The sequence below is a fragment of the Schistocerca serialis genome, chromosome 3 (assembly GCF_023864345.2).
Source record: "Schistocerca serialis cubense isolate TAMUIC-IGC-003099 chromosome 3, iqSchSeri2.2, whole genome shotgun sequence".
NCBI classification, from domain to species: domain Eukaryota; kingdom Metazoa; phylum Arthropoda; class Insecta; order Orthoptera; family Acrididae; genus Schistocerca; species Schistocerca serialis.
Genome location: NC_064640.1, coordinates 282,423,278 through 282,435,412, shown reverse-complemented (window position 1 = coordinate 282,435,412; position 12,135 = coordinate 282,423,278). Strand labels below are relative to the sequence as shown.

General features: G+C 41.9%; 1 protein-coding gene across 1 annotated transcript in view; it reads right to left on the bottom strand.

Moving 5' to 3' along the window:
• Positions 1–545: 545 nt before the first annotated feature.
• The window catches only part of LOC126470789 (glutamate receptor ionotropic, kainate 2-like), a 373,922-nt gene continuing 362,332 nt past the window's right edge, over positions 546–12,135 (bottom strand). Inside the window, exon 13 of the mRNA XM_050098799.1 lies at positions 546–1,858. Coding sequence (XP_049954756.1) covers positions 1,721–1,858 — 138 coding nt within the window. The 3' untranslated portion in view covers positions 546–1,720. The remainder of the gene's footprint in view (positions 1,859–12,135) is intronic.

The following is a 12,135-nucleotide window of genomic DNA, read 5'->3' as shown; positions in this document are numbered from 1 at the left end:
CATACGGTGCTCTTCCTGCAGAACATACCACGGTAGCCCACCCTAACCATGTATCTCAACGATGGCCACCCGTAACAATGAATTTGTAATAACGTGAACCTAAACAAGACTGGTGAGTCCAATAACGTTAAACTATGAATGAAAAATCTAGACTAACGTTTCTGGCAATCTTGGAAATACTGCAAATATGTAACTATATAAAGATGTTTCCATCCATGTTCAGGCTGTTAACTGTTTTCGAAGCAGATAAATTTTGATGATATACTCCGCTGATATAATAAATTTTCATTTATAACAATATGACAAGGAAAAAATTGAGTGATATTTCACTTGAATTAGACAGCTGAATAACACTAAAGGTTTCTAAGTCAATTCAGATGTTAACAGTATTAATTGTTGGAAAATCTTAGACATTGAAAGAACTAGATATTTTGAAACTCAGTTCTAATAAATGTTACAAAATATGTTAGTATAAACTATTTATTTTGGATATGTGTAAAAAACAACAACAATGTTTCATAAATTATGTGAGAAATGAACCACACTATTCGAGCTTCCTTTCATGAAAATATTATGTCCGATATGATTTTTCACTCTGCAGTGGATGGCGTGTTGAGATTAAACTTCGCGGCAGATTAAAACTTGATGCTGGACCGGGACTCCAACATAGGACCTTTGACTTCGTGGGCAGTTGCTCGACCAACTGAGCTACGTCGAAGCATGCAATTTTAATCCACCACGAAATCTCAAATCAGCGCACACTGAGCTGAAGGGTGAAAATTATTTCTGGACACAAACCCCCTGGCTGTGCTTATGGGATTTCTCCGCACTACCCTTTTTCCAGCGGTACTAGTCCCGCAAATTATGGAGGAGAACGTCTGTGAAATTTGGAAGGTAGGAGATGAGGTACTACAGGAACTGAAGTTGTGAGTGGTGCTTGGGCAGCTCCGTTCGTAGAGCATTTGCCCACGAAAGACAAAAGTCCCAAGTTCATGTCCCGCTCTGGAACACAGTTTTAATCTTCCAGGAAGCTTCAAAAATATTAATATCAGAGTAAAAGTAAATAGCACAGAAGTCCTTTTGCACAGGTAATGTAATGTGATAGAGGGATTCAGTATGAAAAGATAAAGGTAATTTTTTTATTAATCATTAATGGACCAAATGTCCTGTTGGAGAATACTGCTGTCTGGCTTCTCTTAGTGGGTCGATCGACCTAGCAACAGATGATGAGTAACTAGTACTTGATGTTGTGGACTGAAAAGTTTCCTAAACATCTACTGAACTAAATACGACTAGGAGAACAACAAATTTATATTCTTACTAATCAAGTAAATTACTGCTTAATGTTTAAATATTAAAAATTCTACTAACAAGAAAACTACAGTATTTAAGTGTACATTGTTATTCTGCTTTAAAAATCGCTAGATTCGTCAGGGACGTGGAAGAATGTCAGATCTCCTAGTACGAAGACGAAGTCAACAATATTTTTTTGTGCAAGAGTGTATACCTATCATGTTAAATATACATCCTACGAGTGGATTTACAATGTGGGGTATAAATTAAATGAAGTGCATCTATCATTAGGTTGCTGTTTGTGATTGTTAACAGCTGCTGTCTAACGCCATGGTGCATAGGGAAGTATTCGATGCACGTGAGACACTACAGCTTCACTTGCATTCTGTTCCCATAGTAGTGGTAATGTGGCGAACAGCCCCAGTCACTACTGCCGCAGATATGAGTCGTCGTAGCTGCCCGTTCCGGAAGTGGAATCGACGCGACGGGGCCGCACAGGCTTGCTGTTGTTACTGCACTGCACCACGAAGCGCAGCTCGCTCACCAGCGCCTCCCACGGCGTCATCTGGCAACAATTTCAAACTTAAAATCATTCTAGTTCCTACTTTTCCCGCAGTTCAATTAAGACGCAGGTATACATGTGTCTCATTTATCTTTACCACCCCAAATAACTTTTTGTCCAGAAACAAAATAAAAGTGTGTCAAGCAAATGATGCTTAGTCATCAGAGTAAATCAATCAGTATGGCTGCCTTTTGTGTAACTTTTTTCGTTACGAAGATATGAATAACACTACATGTTTTTCAAATAGCATCCTATATTTTTTGATAATTCACCTCCGCTTCTCAAGACATGTTCATAAACGCATGACTGTGTACGATGCTAGTAAACCTGCCGTTATTAAAAACGTAACACAAAACTGACTTGGATTCTTTGGTACTAGCACACAATGCAGCTACCGGGAGTAACGTAACTCATCCACTTGCTGGAGTTGACGGTAAACAAATGAAAACGCAAGGAACACACAAAAAAATGTTCAAATGTGTGTGAAATCTTATGGGACTTAACTGCTAAGGTCATCAGTCCCTAAGCTTACACACTACTTAACCTAAATTATCCTAAGGACAAACACACACACCCATGCCCGAGGGAGGACTCGAACCTCCGCCAGGATCAGCCGCACAGTCCATGACTGCAGCGCTTAGACCGCGCGGCTAATCCTGTGCGGCTGAGGAACACACACACCAGCCATCCTGTCAATCGTCTTCATTTGAAAGTTGTGTCAGTAAAATGTGCAGTAAGTAAGAGAAGGTAGAAATGCTACTCATCTATGGGGAATTAATGTAACAGTAAAAAAACAAAGAAATTAAAGAGTTCGCAAAAAAACATAAAAATGAGAGGCCTGTACACAATAGAGCTGTGTCAAAATTAAACCTTTCAACTTAAATGTAAATACTTGGAGTCTGTCAATTACTTTTTTCACTCTTACCTGAACCTTGTGAACGGTGCACATCTTTCATTCTATACAATGCTTGAAGGAATGTCATGCAAGTGGATATCGTTGTTCCGTTTAGTTTTCGCTGAATGAATGTTTCAGTTTCTTCTGAAGGAGGCAAATTGTCAACAACAAATCCCACTATGCAAGAACGACAGATTTAAAATTCCGAGACAAATAAACAATCGCCTACCGAAGTTGGTCAACCGACACCGCAGATCAGCCTTTTCTGGGCTAAAACTACTCTTGGCGAGAGCTCAGAGTTGCGCCGAAACATGACACTACACGACATAATAAAGTGAAAGTAATCAGAGTAAACAAGCCTTTGCGTTTCGCGGTCAGACACACTAGAGGTTATTATTATATTGAAGGTAGCAGCGTTCAGCTTCTGCACCGCGATATTTCAAAGGAACCTTTATAGTACAGGAAAAGTAGCCCTAAAAACGGCTGCGCTGGGCAGTAAATATGCACACGCTGGAAATATTTTTAATCGACGCTACGCATCCAAAATAATAAATGAGTCTGCGACGGTTTCTGGCTTGTGCTAAACTTTTGAGGGCCGAAAAATGACGGAAGTGTTAGATTTTTTTTTAGTTTTTCACTTATAAATCGAAAACGATACATCCTACGTAAAATTTCTAAAAACAACAAAATGATAAAGCATAAATCTGATCGTAGAGTCACCTAGTTAAAAGTTGAACTCGGCTCAGTCATTTATACACAATCGATAGTAAAAAATCGTCTGTTTTATCAATTTGGCGGAAAAGTGAGTTTTGCTCATGTTCAAAAGCCTGTAACTCAAAAAGGGCTACTAAAAATGAAAAGTGTCATGCATAAAAGTTGTAGAGCATCAAGTTCTGCATAAAAAAGCTTCAAAGTTTTGAAATTACAAAGATACAAATAAAAACATGAAAATTTACGTAGCGCTAAATATCTGTTAAGAACTGTTTGCGGAGCCAAATTCATTTTTAACCCCTAATCATGCACATTAGTCAAAATATTCAATTTTAACATCACTGATGTGGAAAAATTCACTAAGTGGTTTGATTCACATAACCCATACCCTCACGGAACGTCCAGTCATGTGCATTAGTACTGAAGTGTTGGGACGTGATGACAGCAACTGCCAAGAGGCTTATGAAAAACAGAAAAATGCACGGAGAATATTAGAGGGAAGAATTTTAAGCAAGTGCAGTTCCTGAGGAAGAACCAAATAGTGCCTGTGTGAGCCGTGAAGCTTACAGTCAAGATAAACGTTGAACTAGTCCCTGTCAGTCCAGACACAATTTTCCGCATAATCCTTTTGCATATGAATTCACCGTAACAGCTCCAGTCATACTTCGCTATTCAGTTAACCCCATATCCAATAACTTTTTTTGATGACGAAGGAATAATACGCGAGTCAAGAAAATCAGAGAGTTTTTGAACAGCTCAATCCAGTCAATATTTTCACAAGCAACACAGACTTTGTCCTTGACGGTGGGTTTCTCTTACACTGAGCTGTGGGGAATACTGATTAAGTGCTTTCCTCCATACTTGAAAAGTACGCATAGTGTTCGATTGATAGCGTGAGAAGGGAGCTGAGAAAAGCATAAAATCTGCCGAACGTGCTCGAAGAGCCTGCTCTGCATCATCCGTTTCTGTTTTATTTGATGAGACGAGTTCACCAGCTATGCCAAAAGACTGTCTCTTATTAAAAGAAGTTAATAAGAAACGCCTTGTCCCAACACTGAGAGAAAATTGTATGGCGAAAGGTGTCAATCCGGCCATTGAGGACGGAAACCCCTTGTTTGTTGGCACAGCTATAGAAAAGACGTGAGACAGGGAGGTAACATCTTCACTGCCAGGGAAAATACTGATCTGTTGGTCCTGCTGACTGACAACATAGCTGATAGTAGTGAGCAGGATGAAACAGTCACCAATATCTTCTTTATGAAATTTGGACAAAGACAACCAAGACACATTCATTTACACATTCTACAGTTCTATGCTCTCCCAAGAAGTCAAAAAGCATGTATTATTTCTTCACGCCTTCACTGGCTGTCACAACACCCACACACGGGTGAAAGCAAATTCACAAACATATTTCAAAAGAACACGAATCTCCAACGCGTTGCCTCATACTTCACAGATCACAGCACCACTCCTGATAAGATCGCTGACGCAAGAGTGAAGTTCATTGTGTGTTTGTAAACAGGTGACAGTTTCCAGCTTTTGAATGAAATTCGTTTGCAACTGTTCCAGAGAGCAGTTCAGTTGGGCACGTTTGCCTCACACCGAAGACGACGCTTGCCAGCAATCCCTCAGGGTTACTTGCAGGTTCATTTGTGGAGGAATGATCAGCTCGATGCACTGAGATGACGATGGAAGAGCACAAAAACGACCTGACCCCATAGCAAACAAATGGTTCAAAAAATGGTTCAAATGGCTCTGAGCACTATGGGACTCAACATCTTAGGTCATAAGTCCCCTAGAACTTAGAACTACTTAAACCTAACTAACCTAAGGACATCACACACACCCATGCCCGAGGCAGGATTCGAACCTGCGACCGTAGCAGTCCCGCGGTTCCGGACTGCAGCGCCAGAACCGCACGGCCACCGCGGCCGGCTCCATAGCAAACACCCAGCCTCCAATATCCCGGGAACTGCTAAACATAATATCCAGCACGTATAAAGTGTATAAAGGACTCGGCTATATGCAGCTGATAGCAAGGGGCTTTCATGCCTTATCTCTCCAATAGAAGAGGACATCTTTCTTGATTCGACGCAAATCGACGATGAGATTGATATCTCCGAGGAGGAAATCGATTTAGGTCCCATGCCAGAAGAAGACGAAGAACCGGACGACGTTTCCTCCTCGGGACCATCTCACCCGAAACGCAGACAAAAATAAAAAAATAAGTTTTAGATTAATGTAAATACAGAACAATTATTAGTTACATCTACATCTACGTGATTACTGTGCTATTCACAATAAAGTGCCTGGCAGAGGGATCAATGAACCACCTTCATGCTGTCTCTCTACCGTTCCACTCTCGAACGGCACGCGGGAACAACGAGCACATAAATTTTTCTGTGCGAGCCCTGATTTCTCTTATTTTATCGTGATGATCATTTCTCCCTACGTAGGTGGGTGCCAACAGAACGTTTCCGCAATCGGAGGAGAAAACTGGTGATTGAAATTTCATGATAAGATCCCGTCGCAACGAAAAACGCCTTTGTTTTAACAATTGCCACTCCAATTCACGTATCATGTCTACATCTACATCTACATTTATACTCCGCAAGCCACCCAACGGTGTGTGGCAGAGGGCACTTTACGAGCCACTGTCATTACCTCCCTTTTCTGTTCCAGTCGCGTATGGGTCGCGGGAAGAACGACTGTCTGAAAGCCTCCGTGCGCGCTCGAATCTCTCTAATTTTACATTCCTGATCTCCTCGGGAGGTATAAGTAGGGGGAAGCAATATATTCGATACCTCATCCAGAAACGCACCCTCTCGAAACCTGGCGAGCAAGCTACTCCGCGATGCAGAGCGCCTCTCTTGCAAAGTCTGCCACTTGAGTTTGCTAAACATCTCCGTAACGCTATCACGGTTACCAAATAACCCTGTGACGAAACGCGCCGCTGTTCTTTGGATCTTCTCTATCTCCTCCGTCAACCCGATCTGGTACGGATCCCACACTGATGAGCAATACTCAAGTATAGGTCGAACGAGTGTTTTGTAAGCCACCTCCTTTGTTGATGGACTACCTTTTCAAAGGACTCTCCTAATGAATCTCAACCTGGTACCCGCCTTACCAACAATTAATTTTATGTGATCATTCCACTTCAAATCGTTCCGCACGCATACTCCCAGATATTTTACGGAAGTAACTGCTACCAGTGTTTGTTCCGCTATCATATAATCATACAATAAAGGATACTTCTTTCTATGTATTCGCAATACATTACATTTATCTATGTCTGTGACACTATCTCCCCTATTTCGCGATAATACAAAACGAGCTGCCTTTCTTTGTACTTTTTCGATGCCATCCGTCAGTCCCACCTGATGCGGATCCCACACCACACAGCAATACTCCAGAATAGGGTAGACAAGGGTAGTGTAAGCAGTCTCTTTGTACACCTGTTGCACCTTCTAAGTATTCTGCCAATGAATCGCAGTCTTTGGTTTGCTCTACACACAATATTATATATGTGATCGTTCCAATTTAGATTATTTGTAATTGTAATCCCCAAGTATTTAGTTGAATGTACAGATTTGTGTGACTTACCGGGTAATCGAAATTTAGCTGATTTCTTTTAGTACTCATGTGAATAACTTCACACTTTTCTGTATTCAGGGTCAATTGCCCCTTTTCGCACAATACAGATATCTTATCTAAATCATTTCACAAGTCGTTTTGATCATCTAATGACTTTACAAGACGGTAAATGACACCATCATCTGCAAACAATCTAAGACGGCTACTCAGATTGTCTCCTATGTCGTTAATGTAGATCAGGAACAATAGAGGGCCTATAACACTTCCTTGGGGAACGCCGGATATTACTTCTGTTTTACTCGATGACTTTCCGTCTGCCGGCCGGAGTGGCCGAGCGGTTCTAGGCGCTTCAGTCTGGAACCGCGCGACCGCTCCGGTCGCAGGTTCGAATCCTGCCTCTTGCATGGATGTGTGTGATGTCCTTAGGTTAGTTAGGTTTAAGTAGTTCTAAGTTCTAGGGGACTGATGACCTCAGATGTTAAGTCTCATAGTGCTCAGAGCCATTTGAACCATTTGAACTTTTCGTCTATTACTACGAACTGAGACCTTTCAGACAGGAAATCACGAATCCTGTCGCACAACTGAGGCGATGCTCCGTAGGCACGCAGTTTGATTAGAAGACGCTTGTGAGGAATGGTGTCGAAAGCCTTTTGGAAATCGAAAAACATGGAATCAATCTGACATCCCCTGTCGATAGCACTTATTACTTCATGAGTATAAAGAGCTAGTTGTGTTTCACAAGGACGATATTTTCTGAATCCGTGCTGACTACATGTCAATAAATCGTTTTCTTCGAGGTACTTCATAATGTTCGAATACAGTATATATTCTAAAACCCTACTGCAAATCAACGTTAGTGATATAGGCCTGTAATTCAGCTGATTACTCCTACTTACCTATTTGGATATTGGTGTGACTTGAGCAATTTTCCAGTCTTCAGGTATGGATCATTCTGTGAGCGATTGGTTGTATATAATTGCTAAACATGGAGCTATTTTATCAGCATACTCTGAGAGGTACCTGACTGGTATACAATCTGCACCGGAAGCCTTACCTTTATTAAGTGATTTAAACTGCTTTGTTACACCGAGGATATCTACTTCTATGTTTCTCATCTTGGCAGTTGTTCTTGATTGGAATTCAGGAATATTTACTTCGTCTTCTTTGGTGAAGAAGTTTCGGAAAATCGTGTTTAATATCTCTGCTTTAGAGGCACTGTCATCAGTGACTTCACCGTTGTTATCGCGCAGTGAAGGTATTGATTGTGTCTTGACACTGGTGTGCTTTATGTATGACCAGAATATCTTTGGGTTTTCTGCCAGAATTCGAGACAGAATTTCGTTGTGGAAATTATTAAAAGCATCTTGCACTGAAGTACGCGCTATATTTCGAACTTCTGTAAAACTTTGCCAATCTTGGGGATTTTGCGTTCTTTTAAATTTGGCATACTTTTTTCGTTGTTTCTGCAACAACGATCTGACCCGTTTTGTGTACCATGGGGGATCAGTACCATCAATTATTAATTTATGTGGTATATATCTCTCAATTGCTGTTGATACTATCTCTTTGAAAACATTCCACAACTTTACTACACTTACATGATCAGATCGGAAGGAGTGAAGACTGTCTCTTAAAACGGCGTTAAGAGCATTTTTATCAGTTTTTTAAATAGATATACTTTGCGTTTCTTTTTTATGGTTGCATGTGTTACGGTATTTAGCCTAGCAGCAACTGCCTTGTGGTCGCTAATCCCTGTATTCGTCACAACACTCACAATTTGTCCAGGATTGTAAATAGCTCTGAGCACTATGGGACTTAACATCTATGGTCATGAGTCCCCTAGAACTTAGAACTACTTAAACCTAACTAACCTAAGGACATCACACAACACCCAGTTTTGTCCAGGATTATTTGTTGCTAAGAGATCAAGTATGCATTCGCAACCATTTACGCTTCGAGTGGGCTCATGAACTAAGTTTTCAAAATAATTTTCGGAGAAAGCATTCAGTACAATTTCGGATGATGTTTTATGCCTGCCGCCGGCTTTAAACGTATAATTTTTCCAGCATTTCGAAGGTAGATTGAAGTCACCACCGACTATAATTGTATGAGCGGGGTATTTATTTGAAATGAGACTCAAGTTTTCTATGAACTGTTCAACAACTATGTCTTCTCAGTCGGAGGGGTCGGTAAAACGATCCGATTAATAGTTTAGTCCGATTGTCAGGTATAACCTCTACCCATACTATTTCACATGAACTATCCACTTCAGTTTCGCTACAAGACAAACTACCTCTGACAGCAATAAATACTCCACCAACAACTGTATTTAATCTATCCTTTCTGAACATTGTTAGATCGTTTGAAAAAATTTCGGCTGAACTTACTTCCGGCTTTAGCCAGCTCTCTTTACCTACAACTATTTGAGCTTCAGTGCTTTCTATTAGGGCTTGGAGCTCTGGTTCTTTCCCAACACAGCTACGACAATTTAAAATTACAATACCAATCGTTTCTACAACTACCTACTGCCCACTTTTAGACGGACGCCCCTTCTGTGGTTCCCTGAGACCCTCTAACCTAAAAAACCGGCCAGTCCCTTCCACACAGCCCCCGTTACCCGTGTTGCCGCCTCCTGTGTGTAGTGGACACCTGACCTATTAAGCGGAACCCGGAAACCCACCACTCGATGGCGCAAGCCAAGGAATCTGCAGCCTACACGGTCACAGAACCGCCTGAGCCTCTGATTCAGACCCTCCACTCGTCTCTGCACCGAAGGACCACAGTCGGTTCTATCGACGATGCTGCAGATGATGAGCTCCGTCTTAATCTCGGAAGCAAGACTGGCAGTCTTTACCATTTCCGCTAGCCTCCCGAAACCAGACAGAATCTGCTCCGATCCAAAGCGACACACGTCATTGGTACCGACATGAGCCACCACCTGCAGTTGGCTGCACACTATACTCTTCATGGCATCCGGAATCACCCTTTCCACATCCGGAATGACTCGACCGGGAATGCACACGGACTGCAAACTGGCTTCCTTCCCCTCCTTGGCAGTCATGTTCCTAGGGGGCCCCATTACGCGCGTAACGTTGGAGCTCCCAGCTACCAGCAAACCCACCGTCTGTGAATGCCCAGACTTTGATGGCCGAGAAGCTTCCTCTGGAACAGGGTGGACGACTGCATCCGGCTCAGAGACATCGTCAGCCACAGATAACGCTCGAAACCTGTTAGTCAAACGAACCGGGGAGGCCCTACTTTCGGCCCATTGGAAAGTTTTTCGCTACCTGCCAGACTTTGGAATGATCTCCTACTCGACCACGGGTGAGGGGTCAACCTCAGTGCAGGCAGTACTCGGGGAGATCACAGCAGTGGACCGATCGGAGGACACGTGGGATGTGCTCGACGTCCCTAGCACCCCCGCGTCCGATCCCCCACAGTGACGCCCCCTGGCAGCAGCCTCAAGCTGTGTGACGGAAGCCAACGCAGCCTGAAGCTGTGAGCGAAGGGTCGCCAGCTCAGCTCGAATCTGTACACAACCATCACAGTTCCTATCCATTACTGCAGTCGCTCCTGTTTGAAGCTCGTAAAATATGAACAAGCAAACGGTGTACTCGCCTTATTAGTAGCAGGAACTAGCGGTGCGCTCTCGCTGATGGTCTAACTGACACTGAGCTGTTCTAACCAAACAAGCAAAAGCCTACACGATACGAGAGTCGATACAACGGTCGATAGCAATGGCGGTACTGTACACTACACTGTTATTGAAATAAAAGGTTGTGCCTAGTAAGCACTCGAACACGCAAGAAATTATAAAAATAAACTAGTAACTACACATATAACTGAAAATAAGTCGCTCCTGTTTGAAGCTCGTAAAAATATGCAACAAACGAAAGGTGTACTCGCCTTATTAGTAGCAGGAGCTAGCGGTGCGCTCTCGCTGACGGTCTAACTGAATGTTCGTGTAAGAATCATCTCTCATCAATTTTATAGTGCAACTGAGGTAGTTTTTCCATTCATAAAACCTGTCATTTGGAATGGTCTTTTTCATTTTTAGACCTGTTTATTAGCATCTTGGATTGGCATGATAATTAATAAATATTAATACGTACTGTTAGCTGTCTAGGTAGGTAGGTAGTTATGTAGCTAACTAAACTGCCATACAATCTGAATATTTGGACGAATGTGGATGATTTGGGGTTCAAAAGTAATTTGACTTCAGAAAAATGTCTTAGCAGGAATTTAGCGCTTCGCATATTGTCACATTTTTATTTGTATCTTCGAAAAGATGTGAGTGAATTTTAAAATTCAGGAGCTCTTTTTATGCAAAAATTTATGTTCTACAACTTTCATGCATGACAATTTTCATTTGTAGTAGTCATTTTTGAGCTACAGGCGTTGGAACATGAACACAACTCACTTTCCTGCCAAGGTGGGAAAATTGCAAAATTGCTTATTTTGATGATCGATTGTAGCTAACCGGTGAACAGATTTCCAATAGATCATCCTACGCGAAATTGTATGCTCTTTCAGTTTGATGTTTTGGAAATTTTCTGTAGGATGTATCGCTTTCGAGTTATAAGAGGAAAACTGAAAAATCCGAAAACTTTCGTGGGTTTTCGGCGCTCAGAAGTTTTGGCACCAGCGTGGAACGGCCACAAACACATTTAACTCTTATTTTGGATGCGTAACGTCGATTAAAATTATGTGTAGCTTATGCTTATTTATTGGCCAGTGAAAGTCCAGTTTTCCTGCACTATTACTTCTACCCTGGATTCTAAGAATTTAAAATGGTTGACATCACAAACTGAGCATCTCGGGACAGTAAAATTTCGCTTTTAGAACAATTCCGTCGGAGAATCTCCATGCATTGCGTTTTGCCGCATTTAAGCCTTAATCTGTTCCTTGAAAGCCACATGCTCGTGTCACCACCTGTCCTTTTAACAACAGCATTTTAACACGTTCTACGTTTTTCACAATAACACTTGTGCCATTTGCGAAGAGAAAAGCTGTTTAGCCATTTGTCAAGTTTTCTGGTAGATCATTGAATTATATCAGGAAAAGCAACGGATCCCGGAAC